This window comes from Egretta garzetta, unplaced genomic scaffold (genome assembly GCF_000687185.1).
Source record: "Egretta garzetta isolate BGI_Z169 unplaced genomic scaffold, ASM68718v1 scaffold112, whole genome shotgun sequence".
NCBI lineage: Eukaryota > Metazoa > Chordata > Aves > Pelecaniformes > Ardeidae > Egretta > Egretta garzetta.
In genome coordinates, this window is record NW_009258884.1 from 2,941,448 (window position 1) to 2,964,028 (window position 22,581).

The 22,581-nt window shown below is 41.8% G+C and overlaps 1 protein-coding gene across 1 annotated transcript; it reads left to right on the top strand.

Annotated features, from left to right (window-relative positions):
* Nucleotides 1–442: 442 nt before the first annotated feature.
* Nucleotides 443–19,105, top strand: BLMH (bleomycin hydrolase). Its single transcript, XM_035889563.1, has 10 exons — nucleotides 443–551; nucleotides 1,197–1,338; nucleotides 2,603–2,691; nucleotides 3,998–4,090; nucleotides 7,748–7,903; nucleotides 8,404–8,562; nucleotides 8,661–8,728; nucleotides 9,142–9,259; nucleotides 11,678–11,747; nucleotides 18,143–19,105. The coding sequence occupies exons 1-10, from the start codon at nucleotides 474–476 to the stop codon at nucleotides 18,292–18,294; spliced, it is 1,125 nt and encodes a 374-aa protein (XP_035745456.1). The 5' UTR covers nucleotides 443–473; the 3' UTR covers nucleotides 18,295–19,105.
* Nucleotides 19,106–22,581: the final 3,476 nt, after the last annotated feature.

Sequence of the window (22,581 nt, forward strand, 5' to 3'; positions counted from 1 at the left end):
TGCCGGGTGGGCAGCGCGGGGGGGCCGGGGCTCGCCGTGAGGAGGGGTGGGCTCCCTCGGCGGCTCTGGCGTTTGGGGAGGGGATGATGTCATGCTGACTGCGCTCCCGGGAGCCGCGGCCGCCTCCGAAGCCCTTTTGTCAGGCTCAAAGCGGAATTGAACCCCTGCAGCATCCTCCGGTGTTAATAACAGGCTTTGGGCTTGCAGCCTTTGTCTGTTTTCCCTTCTGTATGAGATAAAATCAGTTGAGAGACCTGCGTCTGCAGTAGAAGCTTTCCAAACTTCTCATGAGCTTTTTGGCATTTTACAATCCCAGCCAGAACAGCGGGCCAAGGGCTCGAGGCGGAACGCTGTCATGAATCTTGTATTTAAAAAAAAAAAAAAATTTCTTACACAGCTCTTAAGCATTCCAGTTTAATTCTTGTTCCTTTGATCTCTCAGGGAGATGTTGGATCTTTTCCTGTCTCAATGCAATGCGTCTTCCTTTCATGAAGAAATACAACATTGAAGAGTTTGAATTCAGCCAGTCCTATCTCTTTTTCTGGGATAAGGTACAGCAGCACAGGTCGCGGGTTGTGCTAGGACGGCTCATGCAATCGGGTGTTAGTATTGGGACAGAACTTCTTTTAGGCTGGACCATCTTAACAATCTAGGTGGAAAGCATACGTGAGGCGAAACTTCAAAAGTTCTTCAAATGTTGGTTGAGCAAATTGGGGCTTTCAGCTCGAGGAGTTAGCTGTCAAGATGTTTGTGTCTTGGAACAGTAGAAGTCATCTTTCAAGCGCTGTGCGTATTTCAAAAGTTACTTGTAGGAGGCTTGGGGGAACACGTCTGTAACTTTCTGTTGAGCTTTCAGTCGTACCTGTGACCTGCTGGTCTGTGAGCTGTGTGCCTGCTCTTTTCTTCTAAGGGAAATTGAGAAAATCCAATACTAGTTTGGGCCAGGCTTTATTGCCTAACATCTGTTTCACATTTCCTGTTCCCCTACCCTCAAGCTCTGTGTGAACTCCTAAATCTGAGGTCTGTGACAGAAATAAGTTCATAGGATAAGCCCTGGAATGCTAGAGGGAACTTCAGTAGGTGAGCAGAAGGTAGCTTCACCTAGTTGGGGCTTCTGAAGAACTGAATACTCGGGAATGAATTAATGCACGATGTCACCCTTCAGATATCTTATTTTTCCTGTCTGTCCATTCCAGGTTGAACGCTGTTACTATTTTTTAAATGCCTTTGTGGAAACAGCTCAGAAAAAGGAGCCTGTGGAGGGGAGACTGATACAGTTCCTGCTTTCCAACCCCACGAATGATGGTGGACAGTGGGATATGCTGGTTAACGTTATTGGTAAGAGAACTGGTCGCTAGGAGCCCTTCCTGCAATTGCACGCTGGCTGGAGAGATGCGGAATGAAATAGAGGAAGAAGTGGAGTTGGAGACCTGGGAGTTTGCTAGGGAGCACAATGCCATTACCCACTACCTTTTTTCAATCAAAGACCTTTTCCACGCCAGCTTATAAATATTAGGCTTAAGTCTTGTCTGGGATCTTCACTCTTGCATATTGCTGCTTATGATAGAAGCTCAGAAGATCAACAGAAGTCATTAGATATCCAAGATTTCCCATTTACTAAAAAGGTTCAACCCCCTTTTACTTCAGTCATCAACTCTACATTGTTTGTTTATATCCATGTACACAATTTTTAGGGCACATAGTAAGGAAAAAACATTGCTAGACCAGGGTGTGCCTACAAGGCAGAAGCAAAAGTACTCAGAGTTGCAGCTGGAAGAAAGATGATATCAAGATCAGTGAGAGGGAAATGATGTGGAATGTGGCAATGCTGGTCTTACAAAGATCCAGTTTAAGTGGGATCCTCCTTAGGCTGATTAAGGAGATGCTTCTCCCTGTCTGAATTACACCGCCATTTGCTTTCATTTGCATTGTGAAGCAATGCAACACCTTTGTAAATCAACAAGCCAATAATGTAAGTTTAGAATCACAAAAGGAATTTGTTTCTTTGAAGCCTGGAGGTTACTTTTTTCCCATCCAATTGTTATAAATATTTAATCAGGGCAGAGAAGACTTTGGATGCTGCTGTTGCATCCAGAGCCTTGCATGGTGTGATCTTTGATGGGTTCCATAATGTAGGAAGCAACTGAGCTGTTGCTGGTGTTTTACAAATGTTGAGGAGGAAAGGAGACTGGGAAGTTGGTCAATCTTAGATAAAATACATGGCATAATTTAGAAGAGGCTCAGTTGTTTAGAAGATAATTCTGGAGCTTAATTTTAAAGTAATCAGGTTTTTTTTCTGGTTGAAAAAAGCTTCTTAAAAAGTTTAGAACTTAATTAGTTTAGAACTTTTAAGTGTTGAATTAAATGATACCAAGCCATTCAGGGATTCCACCTTTTGGGATCCCTGTGGACTGCAGCTTAGAGGTCAAGATTTAGTCACAAATGAAAATGTAAACTTTGAATATTTGTAACCTTTAAATAAGAGACTTTCTTTTATTATCTCTGCATAAAACCCAACTACATTTAGCTTTTATGTGAGTATAAGCAGAAGCACTAGCATCTGCTGGATGGAAAAGACAATTGTTTTATTACTTTCTTTTAGAAAAGTATGGTGTTGTGCCCAAGAAATACTTCCCGGAGTCTCACACCACAGAGGCTACTAGAAGGATGAATGAGATCTTGAATCATAAGGTAAAATTGATTTAGATGATGCAATTAAAGAAGGAGAGAGGATGGGAATGACCCTGATCCAGGTGTTCGTAGCCACCTTCATTTCTCTTTACTGACCAAAGTATTAAGTGCATCTCAGCAACTTAACTTGCTTTTATTCAAAAAGTAGCCTAAAGTCTAAGCAAAGTCTGATGTTAATCTTGAAACATGAAACAGGGAAGTGTGTTTATGGAAGGTGGCCATTGCCAGGCTTCAGTAGCTTGAAAGTACCTCATGTGGGTTTAGTAGCAATTCCTAATCCTCAGATTTCCAAAAAGCTAATTATTGATGTGTGGCTGATTAAGTCTGTTTCTGCAAAACTAGCACTTGGCATCTAGGTGACTTTTTCTGCCCCCTCAGTATTTAATCTACTGGTATGCCAAGGTTTCTAGAGATTACTGCCAAATTTGATGGAAAAGATAAAGTATTTTCAAAACACTGAATCTTAAAAATCGGCTTTCAGTATGGAAGTGTGCAGCTTTGTCTGAAGGAAGGTGTAAGCATGCTCCCTGAACTACAGAAATTAATTAAATCTGGGAAGATACTAGTGTAGGTAGCTAGATAAAAAGGCAATTAAAGCATTTTTTTACAGTGGGCTTTGATTATTTTTTTCCAGTTCATATGCTACATGCTCAGGGAAAATTGCCTGCTGAAATCCACATTAAAAATGTAAAATATGTGCTGGAATGAGCTTAGACATAATGAATGGTGTTAATGTTATTCTAGTCTTGAACATTGCAAACCAGCTGGTCTTGTGGGAGCCCCACTCACTGTTCCTGGCCTTATGGATGGTGACAGTAATGGGAAGCGTGTGCTCTTCTTACTGCAATTCTGCATGTGGTGGGGAAATGCTCCATTCTTTTTATCAACCGAGAGATCAATTATGCATTAGAATTGCAAAATAAATTTTACAGTATGAAGGCAGTCTGTTCTCTGAGTCAGAGGCGGTAATGCGTATGGATGTTGCGGCATCAGTTATGGAACAGAGAGAAATCAAGCCTTAGGAAAAGCTAATGGCATAAGCTTCAAATCAGTGGTTGGAAAATAGTAGTTGAGTTGTGACTGTTAATTTCTGGGGTTTTTTAGTGATCTTTAAAATCATGCAATTGCCTTGATTTTTTTTAAAGAATCAATATCTAACAAAGCCTTCTGAAAGATATTTTCTTTTCGTTTTGAAAACATGTTATGAAGAGTAAAATAGGTGCTTGAAACCACCAGATAGGAAGTCCTGAAAACTGATTAGGTGGCACCTTTCATACCCTTATAAAATTACTTTCTCTTTAAACAGATGAGAGAATACTGTTTGCGGCTAAGAAATATGGTGGAAAGTGGAACGATTAAAGGAGAACTTTGTGCTGCAATGGACACAATGATAGAAGAGGTAAATATGCTTGTGTGACATGAATCTTCTTGTATTTCTAGGTTCTATATCTTGTATTTCTAGGTTCCAGAACTATTTTGTTTGAGACATCTGACCCTTTCTGTAGGAAAGCTGCATTTTGTATCTTGAGAGATCAAAATAGTGGCCTATCAGGGTTTTATAAATAGTGGGAAAGAGGCAGGTTGAAAACTATATTCTGATGGCTTTGTGAAATCATACAGCACAAGTAGTGTTGCAGAAACTCCCCACCAGAGAGCAGAAGAGAACAACAAAAGGGAGTTCTCTGTTGGGGAAATAAGAAGTGAGCTGGACACAAGGCTAAACCCAGCTATGGGCTGATGCTGGGGGCAGCAGAGGAAGGACTCACAGCATCTGTTCCTGGCTGTGTGAATTAACTCAAAATCAAATCGATCACCCAGTCTGTAGTGTGCAGTGTGTCCACAGTGGCTGGCCCTCCATCTCTTCTCACTGAATATGACAGTGGCACATGTAGTTTTTCTTATTCAGTAGTCCTCATATTGATTCTTAAATAGCCAAAAAGCGGTTTTAAAAGCTCAGGCTGTTTTAGTTTGACGAAGTGCATGCATTTTTAAAAAGTATATATTTCATTTTTCTGAAACATACAATGCAAAGTGACCCAGCGGTTTCAGTGTCTGTCTTTATAGTTGACTGAAGAAATCAGATGTTTTGGTTGTGTTAGTTTTTCTGCAATCCAGTAAACATCAGTAGCAGGCAGAACCTACCCTGGGCTATTTCCATAAAGCTGCAGGCAGTTCCACTAGTATGCAAGTATTGATTAATGTGTTGGTTTGGTTTTGGGCAATTCATCTTTGCACTCCATGTGAAAACCTGTAGCTTTTTATCTAATTTTAAGGTTAGATTAAAAAAAACCAAACTGATTCATGTTCCTTGGGTTATGTTATTGAAACTAAAACTTTTATGAAACGTATGCCTTAAGGTCAATGGCAATTCTGTGCTTTGAGCCAACCCCAATATGTTGCCAATCAGCATTTAATTCAAAAGTGAATTAATATAACTTACACACACTGGGTGTGTCCAAAAGCCCTTGGAGGATTTTACAGCAGACATCAAAAGCTTCCTAGAGATGTTCATTTTTAGGGCAGTGACATACAGTTCACTGCCAAATGTCTATTCGTTTGTTTAGAGCCTCTTGCCCTCTGATAAGGGATCCTGGAACCAGCATTAAAGGCTCATTAACTGATTGCAAATTGTTCTGTAAAAAGGTTGTGCTTAATTCTCTGAAGTTAACACATTATTTCCTCTTGCAGTGGTATTAGTGGTTTGCAGCTTAAGTGGATTTACTTTCAGTAAACATTGTAGTTGAAATGTGCAGTTGCACCTGTCTTGTATACTTTAAAAACACTTAGTCTTAAAGCTTTGAGAACACTTTTTTAATGTGTTTATATGTATATAAGTGGTGTTGTGTCTATTTTTGCATGTGGCAAAGCAGGACTTGGTTTTGTTCTGTGAAGTTCTATTTGCATAGCAAATCTTGGTTTGCTTGTGCTGGGAGGCAGTGCTCTAGCTAAAATGGGGCAGTTGTACTGCAACACAAGATTAAATATGCACTCCAGAACTGTATAAACATTCTTCTTATCAAACCAGTGCACAAGCAGGTCAGAAGTTGAAATCAGTGTGGTGCATGTGATGGAATTTTTCTTCCTGTACCGGGCCCCTTTGTGGACCCTTCCTTATTGGGAGTGTCCTCATTTTGTTTTTTAGCGCAAGCCACTGTATCTGCCTTATCTTGGTTCTAGTTGTGACTAGTGATATAAGTCACCTTTTAGTTTAAATATTTCTCATTTTACTGATAGAGGAAGCTTGTGAGATACTAAGAGATGGCCTATGATGGGTGTGGTGGCAAAACAATTGAGGGAGGCCATTCCCAGACTCCACTGCCCCTGTTAACCTGAGATGTCTGTCTCCATTTTCTTTCCTCTGGCTGGAGCCCGCTTGCTTGTTGCTCTCCTTTTAGGTGTTTTTCTTGCTTATTTTGTTTTCATGGCATCATCTCTCACCACTTGGGGTTATCTGAGGTAATGTGGGTGTATCCACAGCAAATGCTACCTTTGTGCAGTCTGTGCAAAATTAAATATTTATAGTAGCTTAGGGATTTGTTTGCTCTTTAACACATTTATTGAGAAATAAATGTGTAGTTCCTCCAGTAAAAGCATTAAGTCCACACCCTTGTTTCAACCCATAATTAATCACTTCTTTTCTTAAATTGCTTGGAGCAAGAACACCTTTACTTGTATTTTGTGCACAGCCAAATAATGTTACTTAGCATGAACGTTGCACTCCTTTCGCCATCAGCACAAAGTGTGCGCTAGCACAAAGCTAGTTCTTACGGAGCCTTAGGATCCATATAAATCAGCTCATCTGGCTCCAGAAAGAGTAAGACAGCTTTGGGAAAGGTATTCTGTCTCCTCTCCTGTGAAAAGCCAGTGAGAGGGAAGTGTGAAGACTGACAGCCTAGGAAAGCTGGCACAAACCATGGGTGTTGGATCCTAGTGCAGAAGGTGCTGCTGAGATTTGACTCCCCTTCTCTTATTTGAAATAACCTGTTAGTTCCTTGCGAGGAAAAGCCTTGTCTTGTGCTCAAGACCTGGACGGAGCTTAAGTACACCAGTGTCAGCTGAAGGAAAACAGATTCAAACATGATTAAATATGATTGAATTCTCTGTCCCCTGAGTACCTGTGGCAGGTCCTGCCAGATAGCCCTAAAGACAGTCATCTGGTTCTGCTGCCTACGGGTTAGCACATTTTATGATAAGCCCTCTGAGAAGGTAAGTGCAGTTCCATACTCTGATTTATAGGGAAGCTGATGACGTGAAACCTGGTCAACTTTTTGCGCTAAAAATCAATAGAAAGCTGCCAGCTGCAAAGGAAGTCACAGTCAGCAGGCAGGAATCTTGAATTAAATTACATAACCTGCCAGTTCAGCCCTAAACCGAGACTCTGTTAAATGCATTAACAGATGAGAAGATTCTTCTAGGCTTTTGAAAAGAAGCAAAGGCCCATCTTCAAAATCCAAATGGATGTTACAGGGGAAAAAAAGGATTACTACAGAGGGAAACACTGGGATAAAATGCTTTGCTGTATGTATGTTGGAAGGTCTGCTTTGTCTCTGCATGGGGCAAACCACTGGGTGGAGCAGGTGATGCTGAATGCTTAAGCCTTTCTAGAATCAGTTTGATAGTTTCTCTTGCACTGGGAAAGTGTCTTGTTGGAGGAGCTTCAGCATTACTTATGAAATGTGGAATAAGACTGGACAGTGTGTATTGGCTTTTGGCTGCTGCATTCTTAGGATAACCTGGGATTTAGATGTTCAACCTTAAGCTGTCTTGCCTGATAGTTTGCCTGAGGACATAGAGTGTAAGAATGGAAAGAGATGCTGTTGACTTTCTGTGGCTTTTCAGTTTGATTTTGAACTGTTGAAACGCCTAGATTGCCAGAGCTGAATGCAAATCATTCATGTGTGTATGTTTATTCACATTCTTCAAAGGTGGACATTAAGAACCCATTTCTCCAGTTGGTTCTCATGTGGGTAATTCCATTCATCAATGGCATTGCTGTGGTAGGAGAGGCAAACCTGCATGTTTCAGCAAGTTCACAGATGTTTGCTTCTCTGGGCAGGTATTCAGAATAGTGAGTACTTGCCTGGGCAGCCCTCCGGAGACCTTCTGCTGGGAGTTCCGGGATAAGGAGAAGAACTACCACAAATATGGCCCTATGACACCGGTCCAGTTCTACAATGAGCACGTGAAGCCTTACTTCAACATGGAGGACAAGGTTGGGGATGCTGAAAGGCAGTAGCTTCCCAAGACTTTTTTTTACTGCTAAGCCACTTTTCCAGTGTTGCAAGCGTGCTGTCCACCCCTGTATCTGCACCATGTGGGATGGGTACTGCTCCCACAAGTCAGACGGCTCTGTGTATTCTCCCCATTCCCCTGTTTGTGCTCTATCCTTCAATTAGCTCTGATCTCACATTGCACTTCCACAATGATTTTGTAATGATAAAATACGTAGTGATCTAATTGGTCATAAAATGCCATAAGGCAACCATTAGAGAGCAGGTATATCATGTGGAGCTGCTATGCCATGGTTAGGAGGTGAACTTCTAAAACAAACAAACAAAATGTAAACCTGGGATTTCAGCCAAGCAGCTTGTTTGCTAGTGGGACAGACAGCTAGCTGAGACAAAGGCAATTCTCTGAAATCCACCTAGATTCCCTTCTCAAAGATTTCAGTTAAGTTGCACCATGACTTAAGACATCTTTTTTTTTTGGCAGATTTGTCTAGTGAATGATCCTCGACCTCAGAACCTGTACAACAGGCTCTATACAGTGGAGTACCTGGGCAACATGGTAGGAGGGAGGAAAACACTCTATAACAACCAGCCTGTTGAAGTCTTGAAAAAATTAGCTGCAGCATCTATTAAGGATGGCGAGGTTTGTTGGGTTTCTCTTCATGGATGACATGGTGTAGCTCTTGTAAGGTAAAACTCACGGGGATATGGCCCGGGCATGACTCTTCCTTCTCTTTGTAGGCTGTGTGGTTTGGCTGTGATGTCGCAAAGCACTTCTATGGCAAGCTGGGAATCAATGACATGAATATGTAAGTAGAAAATCAAAACAGAATACTGTTTGGGATACTTAGCTAGGACAGAAACAGTGCTTTTGCTGCTTAGGAAACTAATATGTCCATATTTGTATTTTATATTCGGAAAGAGTATATTTAAGTAATTCAGCAGCAGCAGAAATGTTTTTCACTTGTTGGCTAAAATCTTAATCCTTTAAAGATGCACTACAAGTGATTGTTAAATATCATTACTCATTCGGATTGGCTAGTATCTGGTGAGAGAAACTCCTAAAGGGATCAGGTTTTGCATTTATTCTGACACTGAAAATAGTTGAATTTGTACACCTGTGCAGTGGCTCCTGGGACAGTGCAGTCTACTGAATCTCCAGTTTACTAGTGAGTATCCTCCCTGCATCCTTTTTGATATTGCTTATGTGGCTTTCTGATAGATTTAATCATGAGCTGGTGTTTGGTGTCTCTGTCAAGAACATGAACAAAGCAGAACGATTAATCTTTGGAGAATCAATGATGACCCATGCCATGGTCCTGACGGCTGTCACCGAGAAGGTAAAGCTTCCCTCCAGGAGTTCTGATGCTTGCACAGATGTACGTGAATGTTCTGGCAGCTTGTTGATGTGCTCCGGGCTCATTCACAGTGTGTAAGCTGTTCTGCTAGTTCAGCATGTGTGCTGCAACACCCTGGTGCACAAGGCCTAGGTTGTCTGGTCTCCCTATGTTGTTTGTGTCTGAGTGTTCCGGACTATAAATATTTAACAAGGAGGGAAGAATTTTAGGCAAGACAAGGGCTTCTTTCCTTCTGCCCACAGACTTCTATTGGAGAAAAGGAAAAGGAAGTTGGCTTCTATTTTTAAGATACCAGAAAACCTACGTTAACTGATTTTTAAATACAGATTCTGATGTATCTTGCTGAGCAAGAAATGTAGTATGATGCCAAGTATTTCCTACCCTATCCCATTCCATGGGTTAGTCCAATCTACGTTTTACACTGTGAAGCTCCTTCTGTTAAAATGCCAGTAGGAGGCACTTTGCAACAGCCTTAACCTCCTGCAACTCACTGGCTTGTGACCTCTCTGACCTACTCATAATTAGGGCAGGAAAATGGCGTCCAAAGTAGCTGTGTGGCAGACAGGAGGCTGAGATGAATCCACAACTAAATCTGCTCCTGGCAGTATAACAAAGCACATATGAACTAAAAAGAACCATATGAAAATTTATGACTCTGGGTTATCTGCAATATGGATGTTTTCCATTTATTTCCAGAAGTTGTCATTATTAATAAGTTTCCTTGAAGTGATCTCTTCCTGTCCAACATGACCTTGGCTTGAGAAATAATAACTTTTATATAACTGGAAAAGTTTGCTTGAGCCCTGGAGTTTGAGGACTTATGATGGGACTGCTGAGTCAGAAGTGTTTTCCTGAGTTACTTTTTACAACTCAGTATAATTTTCCTATTGTGTTCTGAGCTCTTAATGCTTCTATTTTGTGTATCAGATTGCATGAACACATCTTTAAAAAATTTTGGTTTTTTTTCAGTTAGATACTAAAAATATTTCTCTAGTGTTCAGAACCTACTTATTCATAACTGAAGTGTGTGTATTGTATTTATTGCACCCAGTTACTGGCTGCACCTCATGGGCAGCTGTAGTCTATGGTCTGTATTTTTAAATTCATACTTCTGGATGCCTAAACATACAGTTGCATAAAATGTGATCAAATGTGACCTGATTTCTTTAAGAAAAGGCTGCGTGTAAGATGAGTATATGATGATGGTATCTCTAAAATCAAAAGATAGTTCAGCATTTTAGAGGCTTTTCCACATTCGAAATGGACTAAGTTGTTTCTACTTTCTGTTTGGACATGTTGTCTTATATTAAACCTTAACTTAATCTAAAGGAGCTTTGATAAACTGAGTTGTAAAATGTAATACTTTGGATTTACCTACTTCATAGAAAAGCTTTGAAGATTTAAAAAAATCCTATTACAATTTTACAACATAAAAAATTGATGTGGATTAAGTGTACCTTTTGGTTAAAACTTAACATACGTAAATGTGTTTATCCCGGTTTCTGTCGCGTAGCATCAGGAGTTGACTTATCCTCAGTCTGGTAGCTCTTGAGTGTCTCATTTTAAGCAAGAATAGAAGCAATACAACACTATTCCTTTGAATATTAAAAATGGATTTGTAGGGTGTTTTCCAGGTTGGTGTTTTGCTTTAAAAATAATAATGTAGTAGCAAAAGAATAACTATTCTTTGGTTCCTCAAGGGACCTGCTGTTTCCTTATGAGAGGCTGCCTGAGGGAAGCAGCAGTTCACTCTGGCACAGCGAGCCTTTGAAGCTGGTTTTGGTGCTTTTATGTACTTGGTAGATTCCAACCAGACTTCGGACACACACAATGCGGGCTAGGATGCAGCATGCTGCTGACCATAAAATCAAATGTACTTCGTGCTCGTTAGAAGCCTTGTATATCTTTCAAAGCACCAGACCTGGACCTGTATCCTTCAGCGAGATTCATAAGTGTTTGCACTTGCTAATACTGTTCTAAATTACTACCGTTGCTTCATTGCCCTTGTTCCTTTCCTCTGATTCCTCATTCAAGCGCTTAAGTTGTGCATTCTGCATTTCAGAAGGCCCCCATGTCCTGACAGGTGATTAAATTCAGTCAGTTAAGTCCAAACTTGAATTTGGTTCAATTTAAGTTTTCTGGTTAAAATAAGTATTTATTGCAGGCTTTCTTGACCACATTTCCTCACATTTCACATAAGTGGATAGACAAGTATTTTTGAAAATTACGTTTCCCCAACCATTAGCAAGAAACCATCGTCTGAAACTCGGCAATGCCTGTAGACTTTTGGGAGTGGAGCTCTGTGGTTTGCTGGTGCTGGATTTAGACTCGAAATGGTTGGCTGCTATAAACTCACATGGTTCTTTACTGCTGAATAGTCATCAGCTTGTTTTGTCACAGGATGGGCAAGAGGAGGCATTTGAAAAATGGAGAGTGGAAAACTCCTGGGGTGAAGACCGTGGTAATAAAGGTAAAGTAATTTATAGTCACAGGTACAGAGAGCCAAACTGAGTGTTTGGAAATAAGGAGGTGGAAGGGGGAAAGGGGATGTGCTGTGCCCTTCACCAGGACATGCATGAAACAAGCCTGCAGACAGCATGTGGATCACTGAGTTATGGCACTGTGTTCCTGGAAGACAAACATTCTTCTCTTAAATGTGATTTACATCTAAGTAAATTGAATGTAAACATTAAATGGAGAAGCAGGAAATGCCACTGGGTAAACTTGACACTGTAGTTGCAAGTTCAACCCTAGGGGCAGTTGCATTTTTGGGAGATGGCTGTAAGCAATGGCTGCTGACACTTCTTGACAGACATCTTTGTCCCAAAGGCAGGAGGATGGAATTTACAGAAGCCCCTGTGGGGGCTGGGACTGGAACGCTGAGCATGGCTCAGTGATATGGGGCATATCTTGTCCTTGCGCTACAGCTCTTGACCATCCAATAACCCAACTGTTTGTGTATAGAAGGTAATGGCAAGATACTGGTAGACTTCAGGTGAAGTTCATGTAATGAAGTATTTAAACTTTGAAGTAACTTTTTTAGGTTTATTAGTTTATTGCTGCAAAGCTGCTTATTTTCTGAAGGATTGCACACTGGTTTGCTGTTGATCACAAGTAAATTGCTGGCTATTATCCCTGTCAAAAGAAAAGCAGCTGTAGGAGCTTGACAAGTATGTGAGGGAGAGAGCAGAACTTTCTTACTTTGCTTAGTCTCTTGCTGCAGAACACAAGTCTGGTAGTGTTAGTTTGGAGATGTGGTAGTACTTCTCTGAAATAGCAAGAATTCCAGTGGGCATGTAAACCCATCTTTTAAGAAGGGGACAAAAGGTAAGAAATGCTTCACAGTATCAAGTAAGATAGGTTCACTTCCAAGGGCTGCACTGTACAGAAATGCTTTCTTCTAGTAGAAAGGAGAAATAAAGACTTCACTGCAATACTTTTAAATGTACGAAAGCTTTTGGCAACAGAGCTAAGCTTAAATCTGTGCACAGCAGCTGTCTCATCTTTGGGACCTCATGCTGGCTGTGGCTGATGCTACTTAAATAATCTTCCTGAGTCATGTGTGAAACCTAAGTGGTTTATATTTTCTTTTAAAGCACTGTATCAATCACTGCAAGCTTTCACTTATGGATTTTGTAGATGAGGAAATGAGAGTATGGCTGGTTCCAGCTTGTGCTGTGAACAGCTGCAATGTAAATTCCTAAATTGTTCTAGCTCTAGCACCTGTCTGTAAAAAAAAAAATCCCAAAACTGTAAGAAATCATAACTCTGGTTGCCATTCTAAAGCTGTGCTGAAAACATGACCTGCAGCATCCTTGCGGTGTTCCTCTCTGGTATGACAAGCACTAGCAACAACAAAATGCAGTTACACGCAGTTCAGCTCGTGCCAGGTTTTCTGCATGAACTTGCTTTCCTGTTGATGACTGCCTCAGCCTGCACTATTGTTCCTTTAAAAAGGATCTGTGAGCGCTGTGGGGCTGTAGTGGGGTGGCTGTGCCAGCCTGGCATGGCACATGGGCCGGCAGTGTGGACAGAAGGGTGAGTCACAGCTGAGCGGTGGTTTAGGAAGTTGCTTCTAGTCGCTTCCCTGCTCAGCCTGGGAGTGACTGGGGAGCGGTGCTGTGCCTGGGCTGGAGGGCCAGCCCCGAGGTGAGCGGGGCTCATGGTGTGAGCGTTTTTGCTTGCCCTGCCGAGGCCCGCCAAAAATTCCGAAATGATTGGAGTGGAGCGAGATCTCTGTGACTTTTGTCATCTCCAGCCTGAGACAGGCCGGATGCGGACTCAGCCGTGGCGTGATAAGCTCGCTGATGGGCATGCCAAGCCAGACTTCAGTGTGTCCCAGGGTATAACACAGTAGTCATTGCTGACCACATTTTTCTGTTGCAGATTAATCCCAAATGCTGTGCTCAAGACTTGGTATGGCTGAAATTTCCCAGGATGTCTGGGGTTTCTTATGGGAATAGACTATTTCTGGAAAACTCTCTTTTAGGATGTGGTCTTATTCGTAAGGCTTTGATATCTTTTACATGAATAGCTAACTAAAACATAGAATATTCTTGGAACAGTGTCTTGATTTATGTTCTGGCCCCTTGGTCCTGCAGTAGGGTCTGTTCTGAGTTAGCTGTATACATTCACAGCAAAGTATTCCAATAAAAATCTTGAGTGTTGACAAAACAATGAAACTGTTAATGTTCAGCCTTCAAGGCTCATTGATGTGACAGTAGTAAAATGTACTTTGGAATGTTGAATTAAGTAAAGAAGCTAAATCAACACTAAAAAGAAGTAACATCAGAACTCTTCTTGTCTCCAAATACAAGCTAATATTTTAAGCACTTTTATGTAGAATAGAGAATATAAAAATGCCTGGTTAGTTGTGCTCTTATTTTCAGAACACTTTGTTTTGAGGCACTCCAGACATTTGGTTTGTGATGTTAGTTGCTACTGGTGTTAGAGAAATGCTTCCAGGAAGGAAGTGCCATACTCAGCTTGCTTTACAACTGCTCAGCGTGGACTTTGGTTAGTACTCCACACATTCTCAGGTTAACAGGTGTCTGTCAGCAGTGTTGACTCTGCAAGCCGTATGCACTCCTTGGCCAAGGTTCAGAGTTGTTCTTTACTAGAACTGCAGAAAGACTGGGCTCGATTTTTAGATCTTGGCTATTGCTCCCAAACCCCAGTGCAGCAGCAGGCTGAAGCCTGCCGCTGCCAGTAGAAGTTGTACCTGTTGAGGTGTGACAGAACAGCAGTTCTGTGCTAGTGTTACTGGGCTGGAGCATCAGCAAATGCTCTGATGGAGCTGCGGAGGTTGTGATCGATGCGTGTGGAGAGCTGCGTCAGGTTTTGTCTGTCTTCACTTCGGGCATGTAATCCAAAATCAAAAAATAGAAACTGCAGCAACTAGAAAAGCAAGAAGTATAGTGTCTCGGGCTTAAGTTAGGAGTAACACTAAATTAACCCAGTTCATTTGTCGCCTTTGAGTATAACTTGAACTTGTTTGCCAGCTTTGTAAGCTTAGCTTGCTCCTTGGTTTGCAGTAACTGTTTATTCTCCTTCAGAATTCTCTTTTCCAAACATGGATTCACTTTTCAAGGCTAAGTTCTACAGCCATTTAAGAGGAGGTAGTTGTTCCTTCGAAATGTATTAGGACCTCAGAGTGACTTGAATAAACCCTGCCTGTACCTTGTATGTATTGTATGCATGACATCCGTGTGAACTTTTCTGGGTGAGTCACTGTCACTTCTGTTTTGTACTGGTAGAGACCGTGGTCTCTGGAAAGTCTTGCTCACTGTCTCTATTTTGTTTTGGTTAGGGAGTTGCCTGGAAAAGTGCCTCAGCAGAAAATCCCATCAGAACTAGGAAGCTTGACTCTTTCACACTACTTTTTTCAGGGAGGTGAATCCCTGAATGACTTTCTTGAGCATGCCTGAACAACCCACTGTTGACCTCAAGGCAATGGGACGTGTCCTCCAGAGCACATTCTCAAATGTTAGAAGTAACTTGACAGGATTTCCTCCCCTTCCTCCTGCCCTGCTTTTTCACTCTTCAAGGCCCAGTCCTGGCTGGTGTGGGAGGGTGGGGATTTGTGGTCTGCCCTAGCTCTCTTGCTGTGCCACTGAGGCTGTCCGGCAGGGATTTTTTTATCTTATCTGCCTTAAGGAACTGGGAAGCCATGCTTGGATAAGTCTGGTGCAGAGAACCAGAATCCACATTGATAAAGAGGCAGCCAAGAATGATGTTAAACTTGGCACATCCCAGTTGGGTGTGGGGGATACAAGTAAGCCCCAACTCCATTATTTCTTGGACAGGATGATAAAGGGTACAGCCTGCAACAAAACACCAGAGACTAGACTTGGAGTCATTAAAAAAACCAAATAATTAGTGTTGGTAGGAAATGGAAGTGGTTTTTCACATGGGGTCCCTCTTGCTTTGCCCTGAGTAGGGTCTGAGGTGCCAGATAACGCCCACTTCCCTGGACTTGCACGGTGCAGGACTGGAAAGACTGTGGTTGCTGGTTTGGGTATTGTGGGGTGAAGTTATTTGTATGATCACATTCCCATGGTGTGGGCAGAACTGAATTCTTGTGGTAGCGCTTCCCTTGGAGAAAGGGAAGCCCTGGGAATGGCCTAGTGTTGCCTCTCTGAAATATTTAGTAATTACATTCATATCTGTTGTAAAAGTGTTTCTTGGAATCCTGTCTGTTTCTCCTCAAACATAGCTGCTGACAAACATTGCTTGTTTTTTGAGGTAAAAAAGTCACTTCCCAGTCAAATATTTCCTTTCTGCGTTTTGCTGGCAGTTTGTCAGCCATACAGGCAAGTTTAATTATTCTGCTTACTCTTTTGTTCTGGAGACCCAGTACATTATTACCTAACATTGAACCCAGCTTATCCCATCGGATATCTTTTTTTAAGAGCAAGCAAGAGGGGAACACTAAATCACACTATCACATCCAGTTGATAGGGGTCCATCTGCTTGTTTTGGCATGAAAGGAACTTTCTTGTGGTACATCTCCAGCTAGAAGTCAGCTCCCTTGTGACTTTTTAATCTCTTGTACTGACTGTTGCATACTTACTCTTCTGCATGAAGACATTTTAAGGATTTAACTGTAGACATTTAGTGGCTTTATTCATATATCTGTATGTATATATCATTTGGTAAGTATGCTATGGCAGAATGGCTTTGTTAATTTGTTCTCCCTGTGGAGGAGTTAAGGCACAGGTGGCTTGTGTGAGGCCCTTTGGGAGCTTTGCAAGGGCTTTATTTTCAGGTGCCCAAATCCTAGGTTATGCAATAACTTATGGACTGTTCACCCTCGACTGACCTCTCCCTGGCCAGCAGCTTGTCAGCTCTAAAATGCTGCGTGTTCAGGTTTTCCTTTGGGTAAGTTAGGAGACCGGTCCGTGTTTCTCTGCACAGGGGAGTGCACTCTTGTAGTCAGGTGCTGTGTTCTATTACCAGATGATGCTGTTCCAAGTTCTCTTCCGTATTCTGGCCTTAATGTAGAAATGTTTTGAGTAGAAGCAATAGATCAATTGCCTGAGGTAAAACTCCATTGTGTACCCTGCCCAGAAATGCAATAAACTTTTCTGTTTCTCTTGCTTCTGCCTGTTACCTGGATGAAAGGCAGAGCTCAGGGTCGCCTTAGGCAGGCTCTTGGGTATATGTATTGTTGCGTATAAAGTACGTGTCTCCTTTTAATGAAGAAATTGATAATGGCTTTCATTGTGACACTGGGCACAGGCCTCCTCAAAGAGCAACCTTACTTATTTGCATGTTCTGAAGTTCTGCTTGACGTTTCCTTCGTGTTCAGACACTGCGATCCTAATCAGCGCTGTCAAGCTCTGCGATACAGGATGTCAGAAGCAGAGTTCATTATCCTCTCAGGGTGCAATTACTTGTTGGCTCTTGGGAGTGAGAGGTTTTTGTGTGTCCCAAGAACTCATATCCTGAAGAGAGAATAATCAAGGCAGCTCCCTTTGGCAGTGTTTCCAAAATGGCTTCTAGCTCGGATTACAATTGATAGGGTTTTTAATTTATGGGAATTATCTGATCTCTTGCTTTAGAAACAAGATGGTGTAGATAGATGCATTTATTGTCCATATTCTTTGGACATCTTCTTGTTTCATTTGATTGTGTGATGATACTGTATAAGGACATGAGGAACTTTATTACATAAAGCCTTCTCATCTGTCTTCTAAATGCTTTCTTTCCCCCAGCCACTCTTATTTTCAGGTCACCTTGAATAGTTTTGTTTCCAATGCTAGCTCTCTGCTAAAACCTGTGATACTCTAAATGTGACTCTTTCTTCCCACTTCAGAGGCTGTTTGCTGAAATTCTCAGTAAGAATTGAGGAAAACTGAGGTTTAGTTCAGCTAAAGTGTGATTTAGATGGCTTTACCTCTGAGGAAAGCAGGTGGCCTCCTTCTCTTACTGCAAGACCTAAACCAGCAAAGCTTTCTTAAGCCAAAGACAGTTTAGATATTCACCTGGAAAATTTCCCACTTCTTACCAAAGTCCTGAAAACTTCTAAAGCCAGGTATTCAGCTAATTTTACACTCTGCCTTAAATACCAAGTTTTTTAAAGCATTGAGTATTTTCAATGCCTATTTTAACAGAGGAAGCATAAATGATGAATATTCTGGGTCTCATTTTTTCCTAGCAAGCTTCTCACTTGGTCTTCCGGTGCACATGAAGTACATTTGCTTAGCCTGTATGTTCATTTCTTTGTGATTTTTTTTTGTCTTATATACAAAGTATGAGTAGGTCCTGTTTGTAATGCACCATTCATAGGTGATACTTGTATATGGGACTGCTTCACTGTATTGGCCATGGTTCTCTGTTGTAATGAGCTGTTCTTATCTCCAGGTTACCTGATCATGACTGATGACTGGTTTTCTGAGTACGTGTACGAAGTGGTGGTGGACAAGAAGCATGTACCGGAAGACATCTTGGCAGTGATGCAGCAGGAACCAATTGTTTTGCCAGCTTGGGACCCTATGGGGGCTTTAGCCAAGTGAACTACAGAATATTTGCCTCTTAATGGTCAACCAGAAGTAGATGCAATAGAGAATTCCCGTGGTTGGAAGCCATAGCCAAATGATAATGTGACCAAGCACTCAGCATGGTCCCTATTCTTGAAATGTAAGTTAAGGATCTTTGGGAAATAGCGCTTTACTGACTTGGCCGAATAAAGCTCTCAGACAGGCTTCTCCGCAAAACTAAAAAGGGAAGAGGAAAAAACTCATAATGAAAATGTATTACAAGTGCTATCAATGGCAGTTTGGTTTTACCATAAATTTTTAATAAAAATCAGTGTAGTAACTCAGTAGAATTATTTTGACCAGTGTTTTCCATAGAAAAATTGGCCAGAAAAGTACCTTCTTTTGAATTAACAGCTAGAGGATTGTTAGAACAATCTTATTAATTAATCATCCATGGTCTGATTTGTACCATCAAAGAATGCCCGAAGTATTTTATATATGTACATGTTTAGTTTTGCTCAAGTTTGGGAGGGGACATAAGAATTGAAACTGCTAAAAATTACCTTCAGAAAATTCTCTCTTCCAGCAGAATTGGGGGGGGGAACCTGTTTTCTTGAGGTTTCCAGTTTCACTTGGTTTTTATTCTTCCATTACTGAGCTGGGACTGGATAACCCCTATCAAGGCCCAGTGCTGTGTCTGTGTGCACAGGAGCGCTATTTTTCAGTTATATTAGCAAGAACAAATATAAATATGTTCACAGGTGGAGTTAGTGTCATGCTCAACAAAAAAAACCGTTTTAATTGCTGCATTTTATTTGGATGTTTTAAAAAAAACAAGATGGTGCTATGAAGCTTTTGAATAAACACTTTCTAAAGTGACTGGTACAGCTGTTTTTCTTTTTTTAATGAGCCTCATGTAACTGTGAAATGGGAAGATATTGGTGACCTACAAACAAATCTAAGTGAGCCAGAATATGAACGTATCAGGAAAACATGCTGCTTTATGATCTCAGTGGTAAAGATGCTCCTCTCACTGAACAAAGATAAACACAAACACAGGATCTCATGTGCTACAGGACTCGGATAGTTCAGTGATGAGCACTAATTCCTCAATTTAAATTGTGCTCCAAGGGTGGGCTCTCTTTGTGTACCCTGACAATTTTCCTGTTCTGTACTGGGTTTAGTCATGGGCAAATACGAGGGTAAGTAAAGAACCACTCAAACACAACTGCCAGCTACCAGGGGTAGCTGATGTTTGAGTCAAGTACAAGGAAGAACGGGGCCCTTGGTGTGGCGGTGGTATGCTGGTGCTTGGTGTGGGGACTCTTCTTCCATTTGGACTACAGAGAAAGTTATTAAATTATTATGATGTGCACCTTATGCCAGTTACACAAATGTGTGTGTTTATGTGCATATATTAAAAATGCCAAGCTAATCATGTCTGCATGTTGCCTGCTAAACTAAATCCAGGTTAGGGTTTGTCTAGGAGTCATCCAAGATGATTCAAGCTGCTGTGATTAACAGTTCCTGAAGTGAGCTGGAGACTGGTGTGGAAGCAGTAGGAGGTTATTGTTACTGTCCTCGAATGATGTGTTTTAAGAGTCTCTGCCCTTTGCAGTATTTTCTGAAGGGTAACAAAGGTGCTCTGGAGGTGACAAGGTACCTTGACAATACAGTAATACCATTGTTTGATTCCCTTCTGGGAAGATTCAGCTCATGTTATCCTGGGCTTATGTCAAATGGTTTTCTGTTGTCTCCAAACCTGTGAGGGCACAGGAGCAAACGGCTGTGGTGCTCACTTGCCTTTTCTGGTAGCAAGGGTTATGAGCAATAACATAAAGCTGCATCTTTGCAGTTGATTTTCCTAACCTAGAAGACAGGGTTGAATGCTCAGATCTTCCGTGTCGGGAGACAGGCAGATGACCTTCCTTGCTTTCCATAGCGTTAGCTGGCAGAGCTGTGCATCACAGGCAGTTATCCTTGTGGGAGTTTGGGCATGCCTTCTAATTATCAAGAGATTGTTGAATTGTTGATTTGTCAAACATTAGTTTAGTTATTGGGTTATGGTGAAATATTTTGCCACTGTTTCTGATTTAAACTCTATGTTCATCAAAATGTGATCTCAATCAAACCATGCAAATATGTCCAGCCAGGAGTAACTGGGTATGCAGAGAGAGCGCGCAGAACAAGTGTGAACTAAGTTTGGTGTGGGAATAAAAATTTAAAAAATGCCGTGGTTGATGACATGTGCTTGTAGAAAAAATATCGGGGTGCATAAACAGAGAAATAGCCTGCAGTATGTGTAAAGTTACCCAGCTCTGCCTAAGACTGCTGGGGGTGAGCTGGAGGGCAGTGCCTAGTTCAGGGAAGATGCAGGACAAAACGAGTGTAGAGGAGCGGCAAGAATGATCAGAGGGCTTGAAACTGTGGCTAGTAAAAGGCTGAGAGAAATATGGTGCAGGGCAGAGAAAAGGGGAGATATCCCAGTCTCTTAATCCATAAATGGATGCTTTACAGAAGGGAATTCTGTTCACACTACTCATGATTTATTTATCAAAAAGTCATGGGCTTCAAGTGCAGGGAGATTCGGTGAGATTAGGAAAAGCTTTCTGGTGATAAAAATAGTGAAGAACTAGGACAGATTGGCTGAGGGTGTGCGATGTCTCCATTGCCGGACATCTTTAAGAACAGGTCACAGAAGGTGTCAGAAATGGCACTGGGGGAGTTGATCCCTTCGGCGAAGGGGTGGACCGGCTGATCTGAGGTCCCTGGTTTGGCTTTACGGGTCTGCGATCACGGTCTCTGCCTCACGCTGTGTTACTTGCATCAGGGCGAGCAAAGAGTCTTGTACTTGATGTTGAACCCTGGTGGCTCTGAAACAAAGCCAGATCTCTTGGGAGGGTGTATTATGCACAATATTTTGATTATGACTAATGCATGTGGTGTTTTGGGGGCTTTTTTTCTTCCAAAAGGTCAGTATTTTAGTCCTTCAGAATCTTTCTGCTGATGACATTACGCTAGTTCTATTTCCTTCATGCTATCTATGAGAGGGGGGATGGCAGCCAGAGTTAACTTTTTCTCTGGAGTTTAGGTAACATTTTTGCTGCCCATGGCAGCACTGATGAGGATTTGACTTTGACAAATGAAAAACTGTTTTCAAGCCAGGTTTTGTTAATTTGAGTGTTTAAAAGTTTTGTCCAGCATGTGCTTATCTCGGCAGCTTCTACCCAGATACTTCCCTGTACAGCTTATACAATAGTAGGGTTTTTTTTTTCCTTTCCTTTAAATAAGCACAGAAAATCTACATGGCTAAAACACATTGTAGGAAATGAAGCCAAACTGGCAAAAACAGTTTTGTCTTTATGCCCAGCAATTTTATGTTCTTTGTAAGGAGGAATTGGGAAGGGGAGGGGAAATACCTATGTCAAAGTGAGAGCTATTTCTTTGACTTTGAGGACTCTTAAGGGCAGTTGAACAAACAGTTCTAAGGTTCATGCTAATGACACTCCGGCACAATATTAGGTAGGATATTTTCTTGTTTCGCTGCCTGTTAGAATACAGTCCGTGAAAACCAGTTCTGTGCCTTTGGTAAGAACCTATAGCTGCACGCTCTTGCATAGCTGTCGTTACCCATAAAACAGACCGTCCTGTCTGACAGGCGAGGGGGCCTGTTTTTAAACGGTAGTTTGCAATGTGAATAAAATCAGTATGTATAAAATGGTATCCCATTAACAGCTCCTGTTGATGTCATCTTTACTGGATCACTCTCCCCTTTTGTCCTAAAGGAAGAATCACAAATGTGCTCGGCAGCCCTCAACTGGGGATTAAGAATCAAGACAGTTGAGCAGATGATCGAGAGGCCGTGTGCCCCGTAGGGAGGCTGAGGAAGTTCTCGGCATCCTGGGGAGCACGAGGCGTGGCTGGATCCAGAAGAACCTCTGTTTCATTTCAGGTGCGTGGCAGTTACAGCCCGGAGAGGACGATGAATTAGGAGGCTTGGCCCAGCACCTCTCTGGTAGGGCGGTATGGGAGCGCGTAAAGGAGGAACAGGCTGCTTGACTCCTGCAAGTTCGACAGAAATGGTGCAGAGATGATAAAAATTAAACTCTTTCCAACTGATGGAATGGAAGTAGTGTGGGAATAAGCCTAGCTTGCTACAGGTTTACTCTCTCAGCAAAGAGCTCCATACCTTACCACCTGTGAACCCAGATGACAAAAACACCACATCTGACTGATAAAAAGATGTTTAGGTTTGAATAAAAAACCCCAAACCAATTAATCCCCTCTGTGTTTCAGTGCTGTTTCTTTCTTCAGTTTATATCC

Excerpts from the sequence above, each read along its gene's own strand:
- BLMH (XM_035889563.1), top strand. The coding sequence starts at position 474 with ATGCGTCTTCCTTTCATGAAGAAATACAACATTGAAGAGTTTGAATTC. Across the intron at positions 1,339-2,602 it reads TATGCTGGTTAACGTTATTG|AAAAGTATGGTGTTGTGCCC; the intron begins GTAAGAGAACTG and ends ACTTTCTTTTAG. Across the intron at positions 7,904-8,403 it reads ACTTCAACATGGAGGACAAG|ATTTGTCTAGTGAATGATCC; the intron begins GTTGGGGATGCT and ends TTTTTTTGGCAG.